This window comes from Vulpes lagopus, chromosome 6 (assembly GCF_018345385.1).
Source record: "Vulpes lagopus strain Blue_001 chromosome 6, ASM1834538v1, whole genome shotgun sequence".
Lineage (NCBI taxonomy): Eukaryota > Metazoa > Chordata > Mammalia > Carnivora > Canidae > Vulpes > Vulpes lagopus.
The window spans coordinates 31,802,811-31,829,117 of record NC_054829.1 but is presented as its reverse complement, the minus strand read 5'-3'; the positions used below and the strand labels follow the sequence as shown (position 1 = coordinate 31,829,117).

Below are 26,307 nucleotides of genomic sequence, written 5' to 3'. Positions count from 1 at the left end.
TCACCCAGAATAACCAACTAAAAAAGTTAAATACCCTAGAGAAGTGGACTTGTGTATTGGGGTGGGCAGGTCTGGATAGGTTCTTGTCTAATCTTCCCTTCTCAAATCCTTTAGTACAAGTTTTTAAACCCACAGAAGGTAACAAGTCCAAATTAAAGTATGGCCAGGTATTCCTTTGACTAAGTGCAAGATACTGGGTCACTATGATGGGAGACTGAAAAACCATGTCAGACGTGGTACCTGCCCTCAGCTCAGACCTAAAAAGGTGTCACTAAGATACGCTGATAACTAAAAGCATGTAGTGCCTTAAGAGAGATAGCATCAGAGGTCAAAAATGGTAATGGCTCAAAAGAGGGAAGATGATCTCTTCATATACCCACATACAGACATCTAGAAGGTTCCTAGTAATACTGGATATGGCACACATTTTCCCAACAAGCAGTCTGGAAAATCCTTATCTAACTCCTCCCCAAGGAGGAGCTCTTTCCTTATCCAGGAGGCCTGACAGCTATGCCTATTAGGTTAGTTGAACAGGGATGACTGATTTTAATCCTACTCTAGTATACAGTGTTTGAACTTAAATTCATGCCCAAAAAGATGAGGTAGGTGTAGGGGCCTTCCTTATGTATGGTAGGTAATTTTAATAGTAGAAAATGACTTTTAACCTTGGCTTGCTCTGTCTAGTGGGATAACCCTCACTGAAAGTAGCAGCTGGGGAACTGTCTGAGGTTTTGTCCTACTTTGTTCTTTCAGGGTTGCTGTCAGCACTGGATCTTGTTGAAGTCAATCCTCAGTTGGCTGCTTCAGAGGAAGAGGCCAAGGCTACAGCTGGCTTGGCAGTGGATGTGATTGCTTCAAGTTTTGGTCAGACAAGGGAGGGAGGGCACATTGTTTATGACCATCTTCCTACTCCCAGTTCACCAGATGAATCAGAAAGTGAAGAACGTGTGAGAATTTAGCAAATTTTGTGTGCGGACATGTTTCATGAAGGACATTCCAGAATTATGAGGCAACTGAGGAGATAGATACTAATGGTCATCTGGGTCAATACTGCCTTAATGAGAACATTTGTGCATTCTCACAATTGTAAAGTTTCCTTTCCCTCTCCATCTTGGTGACCAATAATACTACTGTAAATTGATGTTTTTTTTTTTTGCAGTTCACAGGGTATTAATATGTTGAAGTACTATGTAAATTTAAAGAAGTCATAAACCGCATTTATTACGTTGGTATATCATACTGGTCTCATTGCTGTTCCTTCACAGTTAGGTGGTTTCTGTCTCCCCCCACCCCAGTCTGGCTACACCGTGCATCCTTGAACCATTACCTCACAGCAGCACTATGCTTATTCCTCCTAACACCATTCATTCACAGGGTCAAAGTTATGGTCCACAAACCCTTCCCTCTAGGAAGTTTCAATGCTTGTGAAAGAATTTGTAATAAACCAGGCCCCCTAGGATGGCCAGCTCCAGTAAGATGACGATGGAAAGTAGCAGCTTGTTGGTTGTTACTCTACAAAGAGAAGCAAAGGAGGGAACAGTCAGAAGTCTGGATGACCTCATTTCTTTCCGTTCTTAATACTAATACTTAAGGGGTTTGACCCTGTGGCCAAGGTTGGATACTGTGAGGCAGACTGATTTTTTTTTTTTTTTTTTGGATCACCTCGCCACTCAGCAGTAAGTATATATATATATATACATAAGGTTCTTCAAATAGTAGTCCACTCTTCACTTTAAAAACAGCTTTTGTAGGGGTGCCTTGGCTGGCTCAGTTGGAAAAGCATGTGACTCTTGATCTTGGGGTTGTGAGTTTGAGCCCCACATTGGCTCAAGATAAAACCTATGAAAAATGTCTTGTTTTCTTTTTTTAAAATTACTTAATACACATTTTTATAACTAGCTCTTCCTAGAAGTTTTATTTATTTTTTTAAAGTAGGCTCCATACTCAACATGGGGCCTGAATTCACAACCCCCCAAGATCAAGAGTTGTACACTCTTGATAGACAGGTGCCCTGAAAAATATCAATTCTGAAATCAGTTTGAATCCTATTTCAAAACAGCAGAGATACATTACCACTAACTCTTCTCTTCCTCCATCAACCCAAATGGTTATCTTTATAAAGGTAGTGAAGTTTTTGAAGCTCCTACACTACCTTTTCTTGATGTAGGAATCCAATTTCTGGTTCTCAAGTTAGCTCTAAATGGAAAATTTCCTCTTACCATTGTTTAGAAAAATCTCACTCCTACTAATTCCATGGCTTGGTCATAGTTTTGTTTTGTGTACACTAGCCACTTTTAGGGACTTTTAAGTAAACTTTTTGCTAACAGAACTTCCTGATAAGGGGTTGACTCCCATGAAGGACAAATGGAGCCAAAAGGAAGTATTAAGCAGTAGCAGTAAAAAGTTTTCTAACCAAGTTTATACAAATATATTTCAAGGAATATGCATGTGCTCTGAAAAATGTAAACTGGGATTAAAAGTGGAGTAATTTCCCACTGTTCCAAGTCAGAGCAGCATATACTCTTAACAAAGGATATTTAACTAGACAAGATAATAGTTTATTCTTTCTGCTTTATCAGGACATTTGCAAGTCACTATTTAATGTCTTAGTCACAAAGTTTCTCAACTCTATTTTTAAAACTTACTTTCTGGACATGGAACGGAGAATCTTTCGACTTTTGCTCAAGTTTTCACTTGTGTTTACCAGCTGAGAAGAGAAAATAGCAATTATTTCCCCCTTCTGAAAGTACATACTATAGAACTTAAACGTGACTTAACTAAATTGACAGCGGGCATCAAAGGGTGTGTGCTTTAGAACTCCATCAAACCAAATTGAATGATGGCCTCTGAATATAAGAAGAAACTAGAAAGGACAAGATCCTCTAGTACTCAACAAGGAGGCCTAGAAATTATTATATGCCAAGGTTACTGTGGGGAACTTCTGGGACCAAACTAATCCTTCACCTTGGCTACTCAAACAGAAAAAGGCTTCAAGTGTACCTCGCCAGTAACTGAGGCAACTTCAGATTTGAATTTCATCAGCCAAACTTCAGGGAAGCCTCTTGGGTTAGTGTTTATTTTTGTAGGCTGGTGGATTACCACGTTTGGGATCTGGTCCTTTTTTCTTAACCCCTTTTACAGACACATTAAATTATGAAAGGAATCAATCTTTTAAAAGCCTTTTAAAAAATCATTTCCTTTTGGCTGTCTGTTAGCTTAGATAGCTGGGGAATATTTCAACAGTTGCCACATGCCATCTGTTCCTGTTCCCCAGTGGCCATAGTAATAAGTTGATCTTTCAGCTATTCCTTGGCTTTTAAATTCAAACAATCCACCTGATGTATTCAAAAGTCAAAAACCACACAATCGGTAAGCAAGTTGCCTTCTCCAAAGTTTCCCTTGAATTCAGTAGTTGTGAACTTTCACTGAGGAGGGAAGGGCATCATTCTGATTTAAGAACAGAGAATTGCAACTATTAGAATATATGAGAAAATCCCCTCCAATCCCCACACTGAGGAAATAATCCAAGTCTTGCCCACAGTATCTGTTCTTCAATTTGTATTTGCCTCATAATGTTAAGAATATGACACTTTATTGACAAGTTGCACTACTTTTGAAATTCCTACGCAGGTATATGGAAAGGGAGAAACAAGGTGTTTTTCAGAGGCCTTGATACAGTCATTTGGCCTAAGCTATTTCCCATTTTCTTCCCACAGTGATCCAGTTTACCTTGGGTAGCAATATAGTCCAGGATTAAACCTCTATAAATTGTCAGCAGTACTATTTTGTGACCTGTGGAAAATAGCCTTGGCTCTAAATGACAAACTAGGATCATTTTAAATAGATGGTGCTTTCATAAGAACAGCATAATATCATACTACATGCATAAGAAAAAGGTTGGTAATACAGGAATTAAAAGGATGGAGTGGCTATAATCTTGGAACTGACAATCTTCCATAAATGCAGAGGCTGAGTTTCCTCAGTCTTTTTTTTTTTTTTCTTCCTCTAATGACCTCTAAATCTGAGGGGTAAAATTACTTTCGAGAGAAATCTCCCAGCCAAGAAAAGTGTAAACACCTAAAGGGTCCTAACGCTGAATTCAGAACTCCCATCTGTAACTGTAGAATATAAGGGGCCCACCCACGTTCCCCCATCCACTCAGACTTACCCTACTTTTAGTACGTTCCAACTGGTCACGTTGTTCCCCCAGCTCTTCTATGATTTCTGAGCCAATCTGGTCAGTCTCTGTGGCAATCCGATGAGAACGCTCAATACTCTGGGTGGCACGGTTCAGGCTATCAGTGCCTTGCAGAAGCAATGCCCTTTGAGATTGCAGCCGGTTCTGACAGGTACATGGAAGGGAAATGTTAGACCTCTTCTGTTATGAATTCACTGCCGCACATTCCCTGTGGCCATTCTGATGTAAGAATGGATATAGCACGTGCAGTAATTTTCAATACTTTTAAGACAACCAAAGATGCTAATCAACTATAAGATTATTGGAATCCAATATAAGATCACATACCATCACGTCACTGTTTATTATACTTATGTGAGGCAAGAAAGGAATTAAAAAACATTAAGGCATTTTCCTTGTGTTCATGATGAATTTGAAGTGATTTCATGTGCTTTCTGGACTAATAACTTCTGAGAGGCACCGGGAGCCCAATGTGGGACCCGATCCCGGGACTCCAGGATCGCGCCCTGGGCCAAAGGCAGGCACCAAACTGCTGAGCCACTCAGGGATCCCCCATATTCCTGCTTCTCTTAAGCTAAAGTAATTGGGATTCATTTCAGTGTCATTGAAGTGGTTCCATCATCCACTAGTGTGCAGGTCATTTCTTAGCTGGAAACCCAGTAGTTTGGTTTCTTGATGGTGGTGTGTAGTGCTAGTATACTGTCACGTAGCTTAGTCATAGGCCCTGTGAACCAACCCTTTTCTGAATGTGTAAGTGCTTTGAATAGTGAAGAACTTAGCTGTACCCACTAGTCAGTGGTTAATTCTGGCTGACAGAGTCTACCTCTGTCATCGTGCCTTCTGTGTTTGGGATTATAGGTGGAGTAAAACTTTGGTAGGGATTTAAAAATTAGGGCACTTGGGAAATTAGGGCAGCTTACGTGGCCCTAGATACCTCCTTCCCTGAGAGTAGTCACCAGTGTGGCAACTTCAGAGTTTTTGTTTCATTTGGCTTGAGGTGAAATTCTTTTTGGGTTTCCAAGACTGTAGCCACTTAAGTGTTTTCCAAAATGAGATTAGTGTCTCAGACTTCTAAGTGATTTCTGTTTGTACTGCAAATGAATAGCTTATTCATGATCCCTTAATCCTCAGTACCAATCAAGAGGAAATCTTCAGTGAATTAATCTATTTCTAGGCCATGGAGTTTAGTTGGTTGGTTTGTTACCCCGTCAAAAGTTGCAGGCTATATGCATATTTAGGTAGCTCCTGTACCCCAAATCTGGGGTTATTAGTTATTAGAATATATGAGATGAGAGGTATTAAGTGAGTTTGGGCATTTGTTACCAGAAATCAACAACAGAAAAAACAAAACAGGAGATAAAGCCAAGAAGTTATATGCCTCTCTCTCTCTCTATCATGAATAAATAAATCTTAAAAAAAAAAAAAAAAAAAGAGAAGGAGTATGGCTTAAAAAAAAAATGGGGGATTTTTAACTGATCAGACCGAAGAGCAGGCAAAGACATAAGATCACATAAATCAACCTCAGTTCAGAACAATAATGCCACTGAAGGTGGTGGTATGTGTATCTAAATCATCTTTATAACTTTTGAAACTAGTAATTTAAAAAAAAATTATTTAAGAGAGAGAGATAGCAAGAGAGTGCACAAGCAGAGGAGAGGGAAAAGCTCAGCAGGGAGCCCAATGCACGGGGTTCGATTCCAGGACCCTGGGATCATGATCTGAGCCGAAGGCAGATGCTTAACTGACTGAGCCACCTAGGTACCCCTGAAACTAGTAATTTTTTTTTTTTAATTTTTATTTATTTATGATAGTCACAGAGAGACAGAGAGAGGCAGAGACATAGGCAGAGGGAGAAGCAGGCTCCATGCACTGGGAGCCCGACGTGGGATTCGATCCCCGGTTTCCAGGATCGCGCCCTGGGCCAAAGGCAGGCGCCAAACCGCTGCGCCACCCAGGGATCCCTGAAACTAGTAATTTTAAAGCAAACTATTGTTTGGCTTTATCTCCTGTTTTGTTTTTTCTGTTGTTGATTTCTGGTAACAAATGCCCAAACTCACTTAATACCTCTCATCTCACTTTAACAAGCTTCACCTGTTTGCCTTTTCCCAGTCTCCCTTCACAAGTGACTTTTGAAAGTTTGTATCATTCTCTCCAGTTCTGACATCAGCAATGTCAGGCCAGTATCATCTGAATGTCTTTGAACCATAATCAGGATGTATCATGAAACAGGACTGTTTAACACTACGCTATTGACCTTTCTACATACATACAGTCTATACCTGTGGGTCCCTGTCCATTTCTCTCCCATGCTACTTACTGGCTATTTGCCAGACCATTTCTACTTTGTACAGTGGAGTATAATCCCAAATGCAACACATTACATTTAATTTTTGTGAACTTGTATTCTTTATCCAGCTTCTCATTTCAGTATATAGGTTTTCAATTCTGTTGGTCTAATTTTATAAATCAGAATGCTAGAGTCTAGAAAGGTAATCTGGCTTACTTTCCATTACAATTGAGTAAAAGCCCGTTAGTCCCCTCCTGAGAAGGATCCTCCCTTCTCTACTGTGTCTCTGGATGTTGGGTCATCTGGATATAAATGTAAAGGAAAGCCTGGGTTAATTTGTAACAAACTTTGGATAAATTAAAAAGCCTAACTGAATTTTTTGAGTATACATGAAAACCCAGATCAATAGGTCGGAATACAAAGTCCAGATACAATTAAGAATAGATAACACTTGTATTCCTCTACTGAGTTCCTAGCACTGTTTTATAACAGATACAAAGAAATCTAAGCATGGTTTGGAAAGATCTGTATTAAATACAATAGAGCTGGTTACCCCAAGAGGAGAAGGGGAATTGGATGCAGGAAACAGGATACAGTGTAAAGAACAAGAGTCTACTACTGACTGGTAACAAACTCTACAATATGGCTAATTTTTGTGCCCACAGGCCATTAAGGGAAAAAAAAAAAAACAGCTGAAGCTTACCATATGTTCATTTTCTACAGCATATGAACCATATTTCATGTCTCCTCGGCCTCCAGGTGTGGCTGTCAAAGGTGTGCTTCTCACTTCCCGATGGAGTTTGGCAAGGTCCTTCCGGTAGGTTCGAAGCTTAGACATCATAGGGTTACGGAAAGATAGAGGTGCATAACGTAGTTCCTCTTCCATCTCTGCCAGCTAGGAAGGCAGAAAGTAGTGAGTAGATGGGCTGCTCTCATCTGGGCATATGCTAGTTTTGACTAATCAAACCATAGACAAATCCGAGTAAGTACTCGACCATATGTTCCACGAGGGGAGGGGCAGGGACCACATGCGACATGTTTACCTCCTTTTTTTTTTTTTTTTAATATTTTACTTATTTATTCACGAGAGACACAGAGAGAGAGGCAGAGACATATGCAGAAGGAGAAGCAGGCTTCCTGCAGGGAGCCTGATGTGGGACTTGAGACCAGGACCCCAGGATCACGACCTGAGCCAAAGGCAGATGCTCAACCATTGAGCCACCCAGGCATTTCATGTTCACCTCCTTTCTCTGAGTGCCTCGCAGTGCCTAGTCCATATAGAACAGGCATTCAGAAAGTATGTGATAAATGAGTGAAAAAACTAACAAGTACTTTATTTCTTATTAAACATCTTATACATTATTTAATAACTTAATCTTTCCTATCCTCCATAAGGTAGGAAATACTACTTCTAATTCATATATAAAAATTGAAGAAATCTGCTCAAGATTACACAAATCTTCAAATATCCTTTTCAGTATACCAAATTTTTAGTTTGTTATGGTTCAAGTGCTATCATGAAGCACTTTGAGGTCTACTGTACTAAAAATGGTAAGGGTCTGGCATCAGGGTTATTCCCCTTCCTCTTTCTTCTGAAAATCAATAGTTTGTCTCCATGTCCTAGATAATCCAGGGTCCCAATCAGATTTCCATTTTATTGGGTAAGTAAAATGTAACACCCAGACATGTTCCCAAGAGGCCATAAATTATTTTCATCTGCCTAGGATGACCAGAGTTGGGATTGGTTAATTTCGCTAATCTCTTTTAAAACATAAGGGAATGTGGCTACAAGCACTTCTGAGATACATTTTTTTTTATACTAAGTTTAACAAAGAAGAAAAATTGATCTTAATGGCCAGTTTTTTATTATTGAGATAGAAAGAATGCAGGCGAGGGGCAGAAGGAGGAAGAGAGAATCCTAGGCAGGCTCCATACCCAGCACAAGCCCACTGGGGATCGATCCCAGGACCCTGAGATCATGACCAGAGCCAAAGCAGATGCTTAACTAAGCCACCCAGATGCCCCAAATTTTATTTTTAAACATGATTTATTTATTCATTTTAGAGAGTGTGTGTGTGTGCATGCGTGCAAGAGAAATGGGGGGTAGGCAGATGGAAAGAATCTTTAAGCAGACTCCCCAATGAGTGCAGAGCCCGATGCAGCCCAATCCCATGACCCACGAGATCATGATGCTGGCCAAAACCAAGAGTCTGACTCTTAACCGAATGAGCCACCTATGTGCCCCTAATGAAATTTTAAAAGACCACCCAGGGAGATTCCCTCAGTGGTTTGGCCCCTGCCTTTGGCCCAGGGTGTGATCCTGCATTCCCGGGATCGGGTCCCACATTGGGCTCCCTACATGGAGCCTGCTTCTCCCTCTGCCTGTCTCTGCCTCTCTCTCTCTCTCTCTGTCTCTCATGAATAAATTTTATAAAAAAAATTTAAAATAGGGATCCCTGGGTGGCGCAGCAGTTTAGCACCTGTCTTTGGCCCAGGGCGCGATCCTGGAGACCCGGGATCGAATCCCACGTCGGGCTCCCGGTGCATGGAGCCTGCTTCTCCCTCTGCCTATGTCTCTGCCTCTCTCTGTGTGTGTGTGTGACTATCATAAATAAATAAAAATTAAAAAAAAATTTTTTTAAATAAAGTAAAATAAAAGAAAAGATCACCCAGGTAAAGGTTTGAGAATGCCCTTACTACTCATATCAGGAATGTATTATATCAAAGACTCATTTTAAGAGAGTATCCAAGCTTTATCCATTTGTGTTTGTCAAACCCCCTTTACCACTCACCCCATCAATTGGCCTCATTTAATAAAAAATAATCAAAACCAAGATCAAAGACAGGAACAGTTAATCTGTGATCAATAAGCATTACTTTTGGAAATGACTAACTCCAGGTTTAAGTAAGGACATGCTCCTCCTCCTCACCGTTTCATTTGCTTCCTGTTGCTTTTCGTCAAAATCTCTGATCAGCTTCTTCTTCTCTTCTGGAAAAGATAGAGAAGTTTCAAATGCTCAGTCCTGTTTTCATATATTTGTAGAGATCATTCCCTCTGCTTAGAATACATTGCCCAACCCTCCCGATGGGATTAGTAGTACTTAATTATCTCTAAAAATTACTTTTTAAAATTTTTTACTTATTTTTTGAGAGAGAGAGCAAGTGCACAGGTAAGCTGGCATAGGGGAGGGGACAGGAGAGGGAGGGGCTGCATCTCACAATCCTGAGATCATGACCTGAGCCAAAATCAAGAGTTGATGCATAACCTACTGAGCCATCCAGGCACCCCTAAAAAAACATTTAGAAATGTATGGGAACTTGTTATCACAATAATGGGGGAGGGAAGAGGGTGGGTATTATGAATGGCATTTTAGTGCCCAAGTAACAAAAATATCCATGCTTGGGACACTCGTGCTGACAATTATCTGGCCCCAAAGGTCAATATTATCCTACTAAGAAACATTACAGGTCTAAATTAATCACTATTGGGGATCCCGGGGTGGCTCAGCAGTTTAGCGCCTGCCTTCAGCCTAGGGGTGATCCTGGAGTCCCGGGATCAAGTCCCACGTCTGGCTCCCTGCATGGGGCCTGCTTCTCGCTCTGCCTGTGTCTCTGCCTCTCTTTCTCTGTCTCTCATGAATAAATCTTAAAAATAAATTAATTAATTAATTAACCACTGTCAACCAATTTTCCCCTAGAGGGATTAGGTGCACCTTCATCAACAAGGTTTAACAATACTGATTCTCTGAAATCTTGTCTCCACCTTTATCTCCACTGAAAAACACTTCTCTATATTAACCCTACCACTGCTTTTCTTCTGCAAAACAAATTCAAAACTCACCTACTCTACTTGCAGGGAGTGCAGGGTATGGGTACATATTTCTTGGCCATACCCACTGGTGGTGATATGTAAAATGATGTAAATACCAATGACTCACACAGTGAGAAAGTCATTCCCCTTTCAATTCTGCTTCAATCCTTTGCATCTTGTCACTTTGGTGCTGGTATCTTGAATGCCTAAAAATTATTAATTTCTTCTTTTAACAAAAATAAAATAGGCTTCAGCTGCCAAGCAGTAACATTTAACTAAAATAGCATTGTTTTGCCTTCACTACATTTTTTTTTGATCATTTAGATAGGTTTGAAAGATTTTCCATTGAACACACACACACATGCACACACACACACACACACATATATATATATATCATTCCAGGGACACCTAGACGGCTCAGCAGTTGAGCGTCTGCCTTCAGCTCAGGGCATGATCCAGGGTCCTGGGATCAAGTCCCACGTTGGGCTCCCTGTAGGAGGCCTGCTTCTCTCTCTGCCTCTCTGTCTCTCATGAATAAAGAAAACCTTAAAAAAAAACTATATATATATATATATATATATATATATATATATATATATATATGTATCATTCCATCCAAGAAGAGTGCAATACACATTCCTTTAAAGTGCACAGATCCCTTACTAGGACACAAAGCAAATCTCATTAAGTTAAAATTATGTCATGCATACTAGAAATCAATCGCAGAAATTGGAAAGAACACAAATATATGGAGACTAAATAATACACTACTAAACAATGAATGGGTCAACCAAGAAATCAAAGAGGACATCAAAAAACACATGGAGGGATCCCTGGGTGGCGCAGCGGTTTGGCGCCTGCCTTTGGCCCCGGGCGCGATCCTGGAGACCCGGGATCGAATCCCACATCGGGCTCCCGGTGCGTGGAGCCCGCTTCTCCCTCTGCCTGTGTCTCTGCCTCTCTCTCTCTCTGTGACTATCATAAATAAATTAAAAATTAAAAAAAAAATTAAAAAAAAAAACACATGGAGACACGAGTGCTGGTAAGGATGTGGAGAAAAAGGGACCCTCATTCACTGTTGGTAGGAATGCAAACTGGTGGTCACTGTGGAAAACAGTATGGAGGTTCTTCAAAATTTTTTAAATAGAACTCCCCTACAATCCAGTAAATCCACTACTATTTGCCCAAACAAAACAGAAACACTAATTCTTTTTTTAAAAATACGTTATTCATTTATTCATGAGAGACACAGAGTGAGAAAGAGGCAGAGACACAGGCAGAGGAGAAGCAGGCTCCATGCAGGGAGCCCGACGTGAGACCCGATCCCGGGACTCCAGGATCACACCCTGAGCCAAAGGTAGACGCTCAACTGCTGAGCCACCCAGGCATGCCAGAAACACTAATTCAAAAAGATATATGCACCCCTATGTTTACTGCAGCATTATTTACACTAGCTAGACATATGGAAGCAACCACGTGTCCATCCCAGATGAATGGATAAGATTCTCTCTCTCTCTCTCTCTCTCTCTCACATATACACACAGAGGAATATTACTCAGCAATAAAAAAGAATGAAATCTTACCATTTGCAACAATATGGATGGATCTAGAGGGTATAATGCTAAGTGAAATAAGTTGGAGAAAAACTAATACCATAATAGTATGATTCACTCATGTGGAATTTAAGAAACAAAAACAAGTGGAGGGAAAAAAAAAGATGCTTAAATACAGAGAACAAACTGGTTGTTTCCAGTGGAGAGGAAAGAGAGGGGCTGGGTAAAACAGGTGAAGGGGATGAAGAGTACAATAATCATGATGAGCACTGAGTAACACAGAATTGCTGAATCACTACATTGTATACCTGAAACTAATATAACACTGTATGTTGACTATATACCGTTATTAAAAATACATGGAGACCAATGAAATACAATTGTCCAAAATTTTGGGGATGCAGCAAAAACTTCTCTGAGAGAGAAGTTTATAGCTATATAGGCCTACCTCAAGAAACAAGAAAACTCTCAAAGAAATAACCTAACATGACACCTAAAGGAGCCAAGGAAAGAACAAAAGCCCAAAGCCAGTAGAAGGAAGGAAATAATAAAAATATTATTTAAAGAGGTGAAACCAAAACAAAACCCCAAAACAACAGAGTGCCTTACACCCAAAGGAGCTAGGAAAAGAATAAACAATACCTAAAACCAGCAGAAGGAAGGAATAATTAAGATTAGAGCAGAAATAAATGATATAGAAACAAAAACCAATAAAACTGATAAACCTCTAGTCAGACTTAAGAAAAAAAAAGAGAAAGGACTAGATCATAAATGAGAAGAGGAGAAATAACCAACACCATGGAAATACAATTATGGGAATTATGAAAAACTATATACCAACAAACCGGAAAATCTAGATGGGGATAAATTCCTAGAAACATATAAATTACCAAAACTGAAACAGGACAAAATAGAAAATTTGAACAGACTGATTAACAGCAAAGAAACTGACTCAGTAATCAACAAACAGAAGTCCCGGACCAGAGAGCTTCACAGGTGAATTTAACCTAACTACCTAATAAACCATTCAAAAAAAAAAAAAAAAAAAAAAAGAAAAGGAGGGAAAACTTCTAAATTCATTCTAACCCAGCACTATCCTGATATCAAAACCAGATAAAGACACCACAAAAAGAAAACTATAGGCTAATATCCCTGATGAACATAAATGTAAACATCCTCAACAAAGTACTAGCAAACCAAATTCAACAACATATTAAAAAAGTCATTCACCATAATCAAGTGGGATTTATTCCGGGGATTCAAGGATGGTTCAGTATTTGCAAATAAATCAACGTTATATATTACATCCATAAGAGAAAGGATAAAAACCCACATGATCACCTTGGTAGATGCAGAAAAAGCATTTGACAAAGTGCAACATCTGTTCATGATAAAAACTCTCAACAAAGTAGGTTTAGAGAGAAAATACCTCACCACCATAATAAAGGCCATATATAAAAAACCCACAGTTAATATTGTACTCAATGGTGAAAAACCGGGAGCTTTTCCTCTAAGACTGGAAACAAAAAAAAAGACGTCACTCTCACCACTTTTATTCAACATAGTACTGAAAGTCTTCATTGCAACAATCAGACAAAATGAAATAAAAGGCATTCAAACTGGGAGGGAAGAAGTAATACATTCTGTTTGCATATGACACGATTCTATGTACAGAAAACCCTAACGACTCCACCAAAAAACTACCAAAATAAATGAATTCAGTAAAGTCATAAGATACAAAATTAATATACAGAAATTTGTTGCATTTCTGTACACTAATAAGGAAGTAGCAAAAAGAAAAATAAAGAAAAAAAATCCCGGGCAGCCCAGGTAGCTCAGCGGTTTAGCGCCGCCTTCAACCCGAGGCCTGATCCTGGAGACCCAGGATTGACTCCCACGTCGGGCTCCCTGCATGGAGCCTGCTTCTCTCTCTGCCTGTGTCTCTGCCTCTGTCTGTCTCATGAATAAATAAATAAAACATCTTTTTAAAAAATCCCATTTACAATCACACCAAAAATAATAAAATACCTAGGAATAAACTTAACAAGCTGAAGGACCTATATTCTGACAACTATTAAACACTGATAAAAGAAACTGAATGACATAAACAAATGGAAAGATATTCCGTACTCATGGATTGAAAGAATATTGTTAAAATATCCATACTACTAAAACAATCTACAGATTTAATGCAATCCCTATCAAAATACCAAGAGCATTTTTCACAGAACTAGAATAATACTAAAATCTGTGTGGAACCACAAAAGACCCTGAATAGCCAAAGCAATCTTGAGAAAGAACAACAAAGCTGTAGGTATCACAATCCCCGATTTTAAGATCAACTACAAAGCTAGTAATTAAATAGGATGGTACTGGCACAAAAATAGAGACAGAAATCAATGGAACAGTATAGAGAGGCCTGAAATAAACCCAGGCTTATATGATCAATTAATCTACAACAAGGAGGCAAGAATATATAATGGGGAAAAAAACAATCTCTTCAACAAATGGAGCTGGGAAAACTAGACAGCTATGTGTGAAATTGGACCCCTTATTTAATGAATTAAGAGCCTAAATGTGAGACCTGAAACCATGAAACTCCTAGAAGAAAACACAAGCAGCAATTTCTTTTACATCAGTCATAGAAACATTTTTCTAGATACATTTCCTCAGGCAAGAGAAACAAAAGCAAAATGAAATCATTGGGACTACAGCAAAAGAAAAAGCCTTTATACAGTAAAGTAAAAGAAAAAGCCTTTATATAGTAACAAAACAAAAAGGCAATCTACTGATGAGAGAAGAGATTTGCAAATGATATCTTTAGTAAGGGGTTAATACCCACTTTATAAAGAACTTAGAAAATTAAACACCAAAAAGCCAAATAATCCAATTAATGGGCAGGGGACCTGAATAAGCATTTTTTTCCAAAGAAGACCTACAGATGGCCAACAGACACATAAAAAGATGCTCAACATCACTAATCATCAGGGAAATGCAAATCAAAACCACAATGAGATGTCACTTTATATCTGTCAGAATGGCTAAAATCAAAAACACAAGAAATGACAAGTGTTGGTGAGAATGTGGAGAAAAAGGAACCCTCATGCACTGTTGGTGGGAATGCAAGCTGACGCAGTATAGAGGTTCCTCAAAAAATTAAAAATAGAATCACCATATGATCCAGTAATTCCACTAGTGGGTATTTACCCAAAGAAAACAAAAATACTAATTTGAAAAGATATAATGCACCCCTATGTTTACTGCAATATTTTTTACAATAACCAAGATATGGAAGCAACCCAAGTGTCCACCTATAAACAGATTAAGATGTGGTGTGTGTGTGTATGTAAATATAAAACGGTATTATTCATCCATAAAAAAAGAAAAAGAATGAGACCTTACCATTTGTGACAACACAGATGGATTGAGAGGGTATATTATTAAGTGAAATAAGTCAAAAAATGAAAGACAAATACTGTACTCATATTTTAGAATTTAAGAAACAAATGAACAAAATTAAAGAGACAAAAAAACAGAATCTTAAAATACAAAGAACTGACAGCTGCTAGAGAGGAGATAGATGGGAGAATGGGTGAGATAAAGGGGTTTAAGAAGCACACTTTTTTTTTAAAATGATTTTATTTATTTATTCATAGAGACACAGAGAGAGAGAGAGGCAGAGGCACAGGCAGAGGGAGAAGCAGGCTCCATGCAGGGAGCCTGATGTGGGACTCGATACAGGATCCCCAGGATCAAACCCCGGGCTGCAGGCGGCGCTAAACCGCTGCGCCACCAGGGCTGCCCAAGAAGCACACTTCTCTTGATAAGCACTGAATAATATATAGAATCGTGGAATCATTATATTGCATACCTGAAACTGATACAACATTGTAAGTTAACTGTACATAAAAAAGCCAAAATAGGGCAGCCTGGGTGGCTCAGCAGTTTAGCACGACCTTCAGCCCAGAGCGTGGTCCTGGAGACCCGGGATTGAGTCCCACATCGGGCTCCCTGCATGGATCCTGCTTCTCCCTCTGCCTGTGTCTCTGCCTCTCTCCTCTTTCTGTGTCTCTCATGAATAAATAAATAAAATCTTAAAAAAAAAAAAGCCAAAATAAAAATAATTTTTTAAAAATTAAGCTAAGTAGCAATATCTGAAGAATTGAAAATTACATAAATGCTCAAATACTTCAAACTAAAAAAAGATTTTCCACTTAAAGTGGTTATATAAAATTTCCTTTTAAAATAACTTTATGAGGGCAGCCCAGGTGGCTCAGTGGTTTAGTGCCGCCTTCAGCCCAAGGCACGATCCTGGAGACCTCAGCCCAAGGCATGATCCTGGAGACCCGGGATCCAGTCCCACATTGGGCTCACTGCATGGAGCCTGCTTCTCCCTCGCTTCTCCCTCGTCTGTCTGTCTCTATCTCTCATAAATAAATAAATAATCTTTAAAAAAAATAAAATAACTTTATGGGGGTGCCTGGGTGGCTCAGTCGGTTAAGCGTCTGCCTTCAGCTCAGCTCGTGATCCTGGGGTCCTGGATCAAGCCTCCCTGCTCAGTGGAGAGTCTGCTTCTCCCTCTTCCTCTGTCCCTTCCCATCCCTTCGAGCTCTCACTTTCTGTTTCTCAGATAAATAAAATCTTTTAAAAAATAACTTTATATATTAAGTAAATGTATTTTATAAGAAATGTTTATTTAAAGAAAACAAGTAACAGTAAAAATGGTACTCAGACATGGCAAAAATGATGAAGTACTGGCATTGATACCACCTGGTAAATATCTGTGTAAAAAGGGAACAGCTGGTGAGAAAGGGACTTTTCCTTGGTGTTAACTCAAACATGTAAGCTTGGATAAATAATTCTTCATCACTTTGGGACCTGACCTCCTTCCTTAGCTATAAAACAGGAGGCAGGTCATTCCTTCATATGTAACAAGCAAAAATTAGCCCTACATATGAGTTTGATTTCTAAAAATGTGTCCAAATGGATATTCTCCCTGAAACTCTACATGTAATCTACTTATGACCAAAAGATTACCACTGCTTACACTGTTTGAGTTTACCTTTTAGAATTACTTTTTTAAGATTTTATTCATTCATGAGAGACACAGAGAGAGAGAGAGGCAGAGACAGAGGCAGAGGGAGAAGCAGGCTCCATGCAGGGAGCCCGACGTGGGACCTGATCCCTGGTATCCAGGATCAGGACCTGGACGGAAGGTGGCGCCAAACCGCTGAGCCACCCGGGCTGCCCTGGAATTACTTTTACAATCTGGGGATAGTCTTTTTTTTTTTTTTGGTAATATTTATTTAACAAAATTTACCATTTTGTCAACTTTTAAGTATATGGCTAAGGAGCTGTAAGTACATTCACACTGCTGTGCAAACATCACTCTACCCCACCTCCAGAACCTTTTCACCACCCCAAACTGAAACTCCATACCAAATCAACACTTAATTCCCCACTTCCTATTCCCCCAGACTCTGATAACCACCATTTTACTCTCTGTTTCTATGAGTTTCATTAGTCTAGCATCTCCTAGAAGAGGAATAACATATTTGTCTTTTGTGTCTGGCTTATTTCACTTAGTATAATGTCCTCGATAAGCATAATGTCCTTATTTCACTTAGCATAATTCATCCATATCATGGCATGTATATACAGACGTGGTTTTTAAAGCTGCATTATTTCTCATTCATTGTGACTCCTAAATAAAAGTCAGCACCTCATCAACTGAAAAAAAAAAAAAAGAGCAATTTTATTCAATGCCAAAGAAAACAGCTGAGTTGGGCTTATGAAGGGATGGCACATGGGTATTCAATATGCTGTCCTGAGATTTTCTTGGCTAATTTTCTTTACCTTGGTTTTCATTTTAAGCATTCAAACCCAATCCCATATAAGATGTAACACCACTATAGTGCTTTATATATGGATTTACATTTTGTTAATCACAACAGTGTCTATGATGTCAGCTGTCTGATGCTTTTTAAGTGATCATAAACCATTCCGCATCTATATATTCTATATTTGCAGCTGGAGATCAAGCTTCTCCAGAACAGGAAAATTTACTTTTTTAAAAAAATTTATTTGAGAGAAGGATGCTTGGGTGGCTCAGCGGCTGAGCATCCGCCTTCAACTCAGGGCATGATCCCAGAATTCTGGGATGGAGTCCCACTTCAGGCTCCTTGCATGGAGCCTGCTTCCCCCTGTCTATGTTTCTGCCTCTTTCTCTCTGTGTCTCTCATGAATAAATAAAATCTTTTAAAAAAATTTTATTTGAGAGAGAGAGAGCGAGCACAAGAATACACAAGCAGGGGAAGCTGCAGGGGGAGGAGGGAGAAACAGACTCTGCTGAGCAGGGAGCCCGACATGGGGCTTGATCCCAGGACCCTGGGATTATGACCTGACCTGAAGGTGGATGCTTAACCAACTGAGCCACCCAGGTGCCCCTACTTTTTCTAAGTTTCATAGCTTCTAGAACTCTAAACATAGTAGTGTTCCTTAGATGTTACTACTGCCTGCAAACGACAATGCACCTTTAACTATACTTCCTTCATTGTTATGTGACATTCCCTTAATATACACAAGACACTCCCAATGAGCTATTTTTCACTACACTGCTCACAAAACCAAGGGTTTGTTGTTGTTTTAAATAGGAGAAAGTTCAGCCATGGCAAATGGTCTGCATCTTGACCATTCATGATGTAACTGAAGTAAGCACAAAAGCAGCTGTCATTATCTCTGAGTAGTACTTTCAGCCACCAGCAGTGAAATTGTATCTGCAATCAAGAATGGCTACCTCCATGGAGAAGTATCATATTACTCTGTAATAAGCTGCTGCTGAGTGTCACCACTCCTCTGAATAGGCACATCTTCAAACTCAAACACACTTCTGATCCATGGCAGACAGGAAGAAGAATTATTCTACATATAAGTGCATTCCCTTTTTAGCTCTGATTTATCTACAACAGTTAGTCAAAAAGCTTCCTTCTTTATTCTTCCTTTGTAAGAGATAGGAAAATCTGCATTTTTAAGAGGCCAACTCTAGAAAGTGGGTACACAGATAAGAGTAGAAGGGCAAAGAGGTAGCTCACAGGATTTTGATCCTTTCACTAACTTCTCTCCATGATTGTCATTTGGAATCTGGGATACTCCATTCTCTAATTTTATTTTATTTTATTTTTTTAAAGCTTTATTTTTTTTTTAAGATTTATTTATTTATTCATTCAGAGAGAGCGAAGAGAGAGGCAGAGACACAGGCAGAGGGAGAAGCAGGCTCCCTGCAGGAAGCCCGATGTGGGACTCGATCCCAGGTTTCCAGGATCACACCTCAGGCTGCAGGCGGCACTAAACCGCTGCGCCACCGGGGCTGCCCCATTCTCTAATTTTATAAGACATTCTCTTAGGAGTGCTATACAGTTCATATACTTTTAAAAGAAATATGCTCCCTTTGAAAATAATTTTAAGAATTTCACCACATTATGAGATACTTTATGGAATCCTAAAGTTTAAAAAAAAAAAAAAGCCTCTGAAATTCTCCCTTCTGATGATTAAGCCAGGAAGATAGACGACAATTCAAGGTTCAAAAGAGGTTGAACTCTATCTATCCAACTGGAAGTACCAGGATGCGCTTCTTTATACTTTAGTCTCAGAATTGTGAAAGCAATAAATGTTAGAGTGGAAATGGATCTCAGAGGTCATCTAATCTAACCTTCTCATTTTACAGTTGAGGAAACTAGAGCCTGGAGAAACTGCCTTCCCCAAGGTCATAGGAGGAGCAAATGGTGACACTAATTCTAGAATGCAAGTCTCCTGATTTCCAATCCAAGGCTGCTGTACATTATAGCATTGAGGAGTATTTTTGTGCTCCCAGGGAATAAACAGCCTTCAGCAACAGGTAAAACCTGTTAGACTTTTTCATTTTTTAGGGAGTTATAGTTAACACCACAGTTAACTACAAAACTGCAGAACTGCACACTGAGTGGAATGGGCACCAAAAACAAGAGTGAGCTATTTCAAACACTATCCCCCATTCCATATGCCTTCTCAAACCAGTCACATGTAAATGACTCACTCTGACACTAACTGGTTATAAACTGGTTGGATGGCAGCACCATGAAAAAGTCAGCTTTGAAATAGCTAGAGAAAACCTACCTTAATGTTCAACTAAGGGGCAGCCTCTCTTCCTTATGGGTGGTTTGATTTACCAACCCAAGAATGACTAACCTTGACCCATTAGAGCTGAAATAACTTCAGTTTCACCAGGATCAGGCGGTTTAATTTGCTTTTGGTGCCCCACTGTGGCACTTCTAAGACCTACATCCTCTATTTGTACACCACTGATCTCATACTATACAGGAGTTTTGGGCCGCCTGGGTGGCTCAGCGGTTGAGCATCTGCCTTTGGCTCAGGGTGTGATCCCGAGATCTGGGATCAAGTCCCACATCAGGCTCCCTGTGAGGAGCCTGCTTCTCCCTCTGCCTATATCTCTATATCTGCCTATATGTCTATATCTCTGTCTGTTTCTCATGAATAAATAAATAAATCTTAAAAAAAAAAAAAAAAGGAGTTTTGTAAAAGCACAGGCATACCCTGAAGAAACTGTGGGTTTGGTTCCAGACTACCACAGTGAGTAACACAATAAAGCAAGTCAAATTAGTTTTTGGTTTCTCTATGCATATAAAAGTTATGTTTAAGCTCTACCGTAGGGATCCCTGGGTGGCGCAGCAGTTTGGCACCCGCCTTTGGCCCAGGGTGCGATCCTGGAGACCTGGGATCAAATCCCACGTCGGGCTCCTGGTGCATGGAGCCTGCTTCTCCCTCTGCCTGTGTCTCTGCCAATCTCTCTCTCTCTCTGTGACTATCATAAATAAATAAAAAATTAAAAAAAAAAAAAAGCTCTACTGTAGTCTTTTAAGTATGTGGTAGCATTATGTCTAAAAAATGTGCCTTAAAGATTAATACCTTAATTGTGAAAATACTTTACAGCTGAGAAATTCTATCATCTGAAGTTTCATTGACACAGGTAGAGGGAGAAGCAGGCTCCCTGTGGGGAGCCTAATGCAGGACTCGATCCCAGGACCTCGGGATCACGACCTGAGCCAAAGGTAGATGCTCAACCACTGAGCCACTCAGGTACCCTGTGGCAATTTCTTAAAACAAGATAAAAATGGAAAAAAAAAAAAAAGATAGAAATGAAGTTTGCTACATCAACGGGCTTTTCCTTTCACAAACAATTTCTTTTTTGGGGGGGGGGGGATTTTATTTATTTGTTCATGAGAGACACAGAGAGAGAGGCAAAGACATAGGCAGAGGTAGTCAAAGGCTCCCTGCAGGAAGTGGGACTCCATGCACTGGGAGCCCGACGTGGGATTCGACCCCGAGTCTCCAGGATCGCACCCTGGGCCAAAGGCAGGCGCCAAACCGCTGCGCCACCCAGGGATCCCCAATATTTTAAATTCTTTGCTGTCATTTTTTAAAAGACTTTGAGAAACAGAGTGCATGAGTGGGGTGGGGGGGCAGAGGAAAAGAGAGAAGCAGGCTCCCCACTGAGCAAGGAGGCTGACTTGGGGCTCTATCTCAGGATCCTAGGATCATGACCCCAGTGGAAGGCAGACGCTTAACCAACTGAGCAACCCAGGTGCTTCCCTTTGCTGTCATTTCAACAATCTTCATGGCATCTTCACCAGGAGTAGATGTCATCTCAAGAAACCACTTTCTTTGCCAATCCATAAGCAGCAGCCTCTCATCAGTTAAAGTTTTATCATGAGATTGCAGTAACTCAGTCCCATCTCCCGGCTCCACTTCTAATTCCAGTTCTCTTGCCATTTCTACCACATCTGCAGTTACATCCTCCATGAAGTCTCAAACCTTTGAAAGTCATCCATGAAGATCAAAATCAACTTCTTCAAAACTCCCATTAAAGTTGATATTTTTACCTCTTCCTTTGAATCATGAATGTTCTTAATGGCATTGAGAATGGTGAATCCTTTCGTGATGGTTTTCATTTTACGATGCTCAGATCCATCAGAGGAATCATTATCTATGGCTTCAACTAAAAGTCACCATCTGCATTAATCCCTAACAAGGGAATCAGCCTGTCCTTTGAGACTCTGAAGCCAGGTACTGACTTTTCTCTAGCCATGAAAATCCTAGATGGCTATCTCATCTACACTGAAAACCTGTTGTTTAGTGCAGCTTCCTTCATTAATTATCTTAGCTGGATCTTCTGGATAACTTGCTGTAGCTTTTATATCAGCACTTGGGGCTTCACCTCGCAGTCTGATGTTATGTAGACAGCTTCTTTCCTTAAGGCTCATCAAACAACCCCTGATACTTTCAGACTTCTTCTGCAGCTTCCTCACCAGTTTCAGCCTTCAAAGAACTGAAGTTAGGGCCTTGCTCCAAATTAGTCTTTGGCTTAAGATAAGGTTGTGGCTCGTGTGATCTTTTCAGACCACTAAAACTTTCTCCATATCAGCAATAAAGCTGTTTGCTTGCTTGTCATTTGTGTGTTCACTGGAGCAGCAATTTTAATTTCCTTCAAAGTTTTTCCCTTTGCATCACAACTTGCCTAATCTTTGGTCAAGAAGCCTAGGTTTTGGCCTATCTCAGCTTTCAGTATGCCTTCCCCACTAAGCTTGATCATTTCAAGCTTTTGATTTTTTTTTTTTGTTTTTTTTTTTGTTTTTTTTTTTCAAGCTTTTGATTTAAAGTGAGATATGCACCGCTTCTTTTCATCTGAACATTAAGAGGCCAATGTAAGGTTATTACTTGGCCTAATTTACATTTGAGGTATTGGGAATGTGAAGAGACACGAAGTGACCAAATGCTGTTGGAAAATGTTGCTAATAAATCTGCTCAACATAGGGTTGCCACAAACCTTCAACTTGTAAAAAAAAAAAAAAAAGATGCAATATTTGAGAGGCACAATAAAATAAAGTACAATAAAGTGAAGAGCCATAAAACAAGATAATGCTTGCATCAGATCTCTCTAAGCCTGTTTCCTTATCTATAAAAAAGAATTTTTTTAACGGATTTTTATTTATTTATTCATGAGAGACACAGAGAGAGAAGCAGAGACACAGGCAGAGAGAGAAGCAGGCTCCCTGCAGGGAGCCCAATATGGGACTCAATCCTGGGACTCTATACTGGGACTCTATACTGGGACTCCAGGATCACGCCCTGAGCCCAAGGCAGGTACTCAACCACTGAGCCAACTAGGCGTCCCCTATAAAAAAGAAAGAAAAGAAAAGAGAAAAGAGAAAAGAAAAAGAAAAGAAAAGAAAAGAAAAGAACAGAACAGTACTGACCTTGTAGGGTTGTCTGAAAAGGTTAAGAGAGATAATATACATAATAAGCACTTAGTAAATGTTAGGCATAGTAAGATTTTCAAAAACAGTAACTACCATTGGTTTTTTTTCTTTTTAAGATTTTATTTATTTATTCATGAGAGACACACAGAGAGAGAGAGAGAGAGAGGCAGAGACACAGGCAGAGGGAGAAGCAGGCTCCATGCAGGGAGTCCAATGTGGGACTCGATCCCAGGTTTCCAGGATCATGCCCTGGGGTGAAGGCGGCGCTAAACCGCTGAGCCACCCAGGCTGCCCACTACCATTGTTTTTAAAAGTAAATCCTTAGGTGGATGAGAACTAGGGCATAAACAAAATTCACAAAAAAAATGTGAGGAGTGTTAGAGAAATTAAAATTCTTCAGTCAATGGTAATTGGTGCATATGATTATCCATAGTGATTTTTTTCTGGTTCCCAAAATAAAGGGGTTCCATAGACACACACTGAAATTTGAGTGAATTAAAATGGAAATTTTTCAATAATTTTACAACACTCATTAATACGTTTTCCAGCTGCCTTCAGGTACTACAAAACCAAAACTAGAACATGATAGGCACTTACCATATTATTTAGATAATAATTTACAGCATTCTGAGGTATCTGGAGAGACCTCTTCAGATGCTCTAAAACTAAAACTGGAAATTATGACTGTATGTGCTTAATATAATATTAAATGGATTAATAATTAATCACATATTTAACAGACTATTACTGCCATACAAACCTCCTAAAAAGGGACACATTTTGTCTGTTACCCTATCTTTTGTTTTACTAGGTATAGACACTCATTTTAAAGGTGATGAAGGGGAACTTAGGTGGCACAGTCAGTTGGGTGACCGATTCTCAGTTTTAGCTCAGGTGGTGATCTTTGGCGTTGTGAGATCAAGCCCCACCTTGGGCTGTGTGCCAGCAGAGTCTGTGTAAGACTTTCTCTGCCCCTCCCCCTGCATGCACATTACCTAAAATAAATAAATAAATATTTTAAAAGAAATTTTAGGGGCAGCCCCGTGGCACAGCGGTTTAGCACCGCCTGCAGCCCAAGGCATGATCCTGGAGACCCTGGATCGAATCCCACGTCAGGCTCCCTGCATGGAGCCTGCTTCTCCCTCTGCCTGTGTCTCTGCCTCAATCTCTCTCTCTCTCTCTATAAATAAATAAATAAAATCTTTAAAAAAAATTTTTTTTAAGTGACGAAAATGCAGGAAACATTGTAGAGTAAAAATACAATTATACTCAGTTTCAGCACCCAATCAGATTATTAATAGTTTCTCCCCAACAATTCACAGTACTTACACAATCATTCAAAATATATTTATGGAACACCTAGTATGTAAGAGGCACTGTTCTAGGTGCTCAGAACACATAATAAACAAAACAGACAAAAGACAGAGCTTAGGATAGAAAAGGGAACACTTTCAAACTTTTATGAGGCCAGCATTATGGCAATATCAAAACCAAACAAGGATACCACAAAAACAGGGGATCCCTGGGTGGCTCAGCGGTTTGGTGCCTGCCTTCAGCCCAGGGCGTGATCCCGGAGTCCCAGGATCGAGTCCCACAGGTTCCCTGCGTGGGGCCTGCTTCTCCCTCTGCCTGTGTCTCTGCCTCTCTCTCTCTCTCTCTCTCTCTGTCTCTCATGAATAAATAAAATCTTTAAAAACAACAACAACAAAGGATACCACAAAAACTAAAGGCCAATATCCCTGATGAAGAAAGATGCAAAAATCCTCAACAAAAGTATTATCAGGGGATGCCTGGGTGACTCAGTGGTTGAGCGTCTGTGGCTCAGGTTGTGATCCTGGGGTCAAGTGATCAAGTTCCACATCAGGCTCCCTATGGGGAGCCTGCTTCTTCCTCTGCCTATGTCTCTGCCTCTCTGTGTGTGTCTCATGAATAAATAAATAAATTTTTTTTAAAAAAGTATCATCACATCAAATTCAATGATACATTAAGGGATCATACATCATGATCAAGGGGGATTTACTCCAGGGATGCAAGGATGGTTCAGTATCCATAAATCAAGATGGTACATCTCATTAACAAAATGAAAGGTAAAAATTGTGTGATCAGCTCAATAAATGCAGAAAAAGCATTTGACAAAATTCAACATCCATTTATGATATAAAATCTCAACAAACTGGATACAGAAGGAACATACTTCAACAAAATAAAGGCCATATGTGACAAGCCCACAGCTAACATACTCATTGGTGAAAAGCTCAAAGATTTTCCTCTATGATCACAAACAAGAATGCCCATTCTCATCGTTTTTATTCAACATAGTATTGAAGTCCTAGCCAAGCAATTAGCAAGAAAAAGAAATGAAAGGCATCTAAATTGGAAAGGAAGTCGTAAATACTGTCATTATTTGCAGATGGTATACTATACACAGAAAACCCTAAGGACTCCACCAAAAAAATTGTTAGATTTAGTAAACAAATTCAGTAAAATTGCAGGATACAAAAATCAATATACAAAAATTGACTGCATTTTTATATACAATAAACTATCAGAAGGAAAAATTAAGAAAACAATGCCATTTAAAATTGCAACAACAAAAAAATAAAAATAAAAAAAAAATAAAATAAAATTGCAACAAAAAGAATAAAAGACATGTACACTGAAAACTCCAAGACATTGATGAAAGAAACTGAAGACATAAATAGGTGGAAAGATATTCCATTCTAATAGATTGGAAAAATTAGTACTATTAAAAGGTCCATACTACCCAAAGCAATCTATAGACTCTGCAATCCCTATCAAAATTCCAATAGTATTTGTCACAGAAATAGAACAATCAATCAATGGAACTACAAAAGACTCCAATTAGAATAAAGCTGTAAACATCATGCTTCCTGATATTACAAAGCTATAGTAATCAAAACAGTATGGTACAGGCATAAAAACAGATGCAAAAATCAATGGAACAGAATACAGAGCCCAGAAATAAACATACATATACATGGTCAATTAACTTACAATAAAGAAATCAAGAATATAATGGGGAACTATCTCAGGAAAACCCAGTCTTTCCCTCTCCTATGCCTCTCTCTCTTACATAGAGAAGAACCCAGTCTTTCTTCCTATGTGTTTCTCCTGTGTCTCCT

General features: G+C 39.5%; 2 protein-coding genes across 2 annotated transcripts in view; one reads left to right on the top strand and one right to left on the bottom strand.

Annotated features, from left to right (window-relative positions):
• ARG2 (arginase 2) overlaps window positions 1–1,237 on the top strand; it is a 29,409-nt gene extending 28,172 nt beyond the window's left edge. Inside the window, exon 8 of the mRNA XM_041758259.1 lies at window positions 754–1,237. Coding sequence (XP_041614193.1) covers window positions 754–959 — 206 coding nt within the window. The 3' untranslated portion in view covers window positions 960–1,237. The remainder of the gene's footprint in view (window positions 1–753) is intronic.
• The window catches only part of VTI1B (vesicle transport through interaction with t-SNAREs 1B), a 31,027-nt gene continuing 5,915 nt past the window's right edge, over window positions 1,196–26,307 (bottom strand). Inside the window, exons 2-6 of the mRNA XM_041758261.1 lie at window positions 9,416–9,474; window positions 7,189–7,380; window positions 4,169–4,342; window positions 2,646–2,707; window positions 1,196–1,512 (exon numbers count right to left, since the gene is read on the bottom strand). Of these exons, the coding sequence (XP_041614195.1) occupies window positions 1,416–1,512; window positions 2,646–2,707; window positions 4,169–4,342; window positions 7,189–7,380; window positions 9,416–9,474 (584 nt within the window). The 3' untranslated portion in view covers window positions 1,196–1,415. The remainder of the gene's footprint in view (window positions 1,513–2,645; window positions 2,708–4,168; window positions 4,343–7,188; window positions 7,381–9,415; window positions 9,475–26,307) is intronic.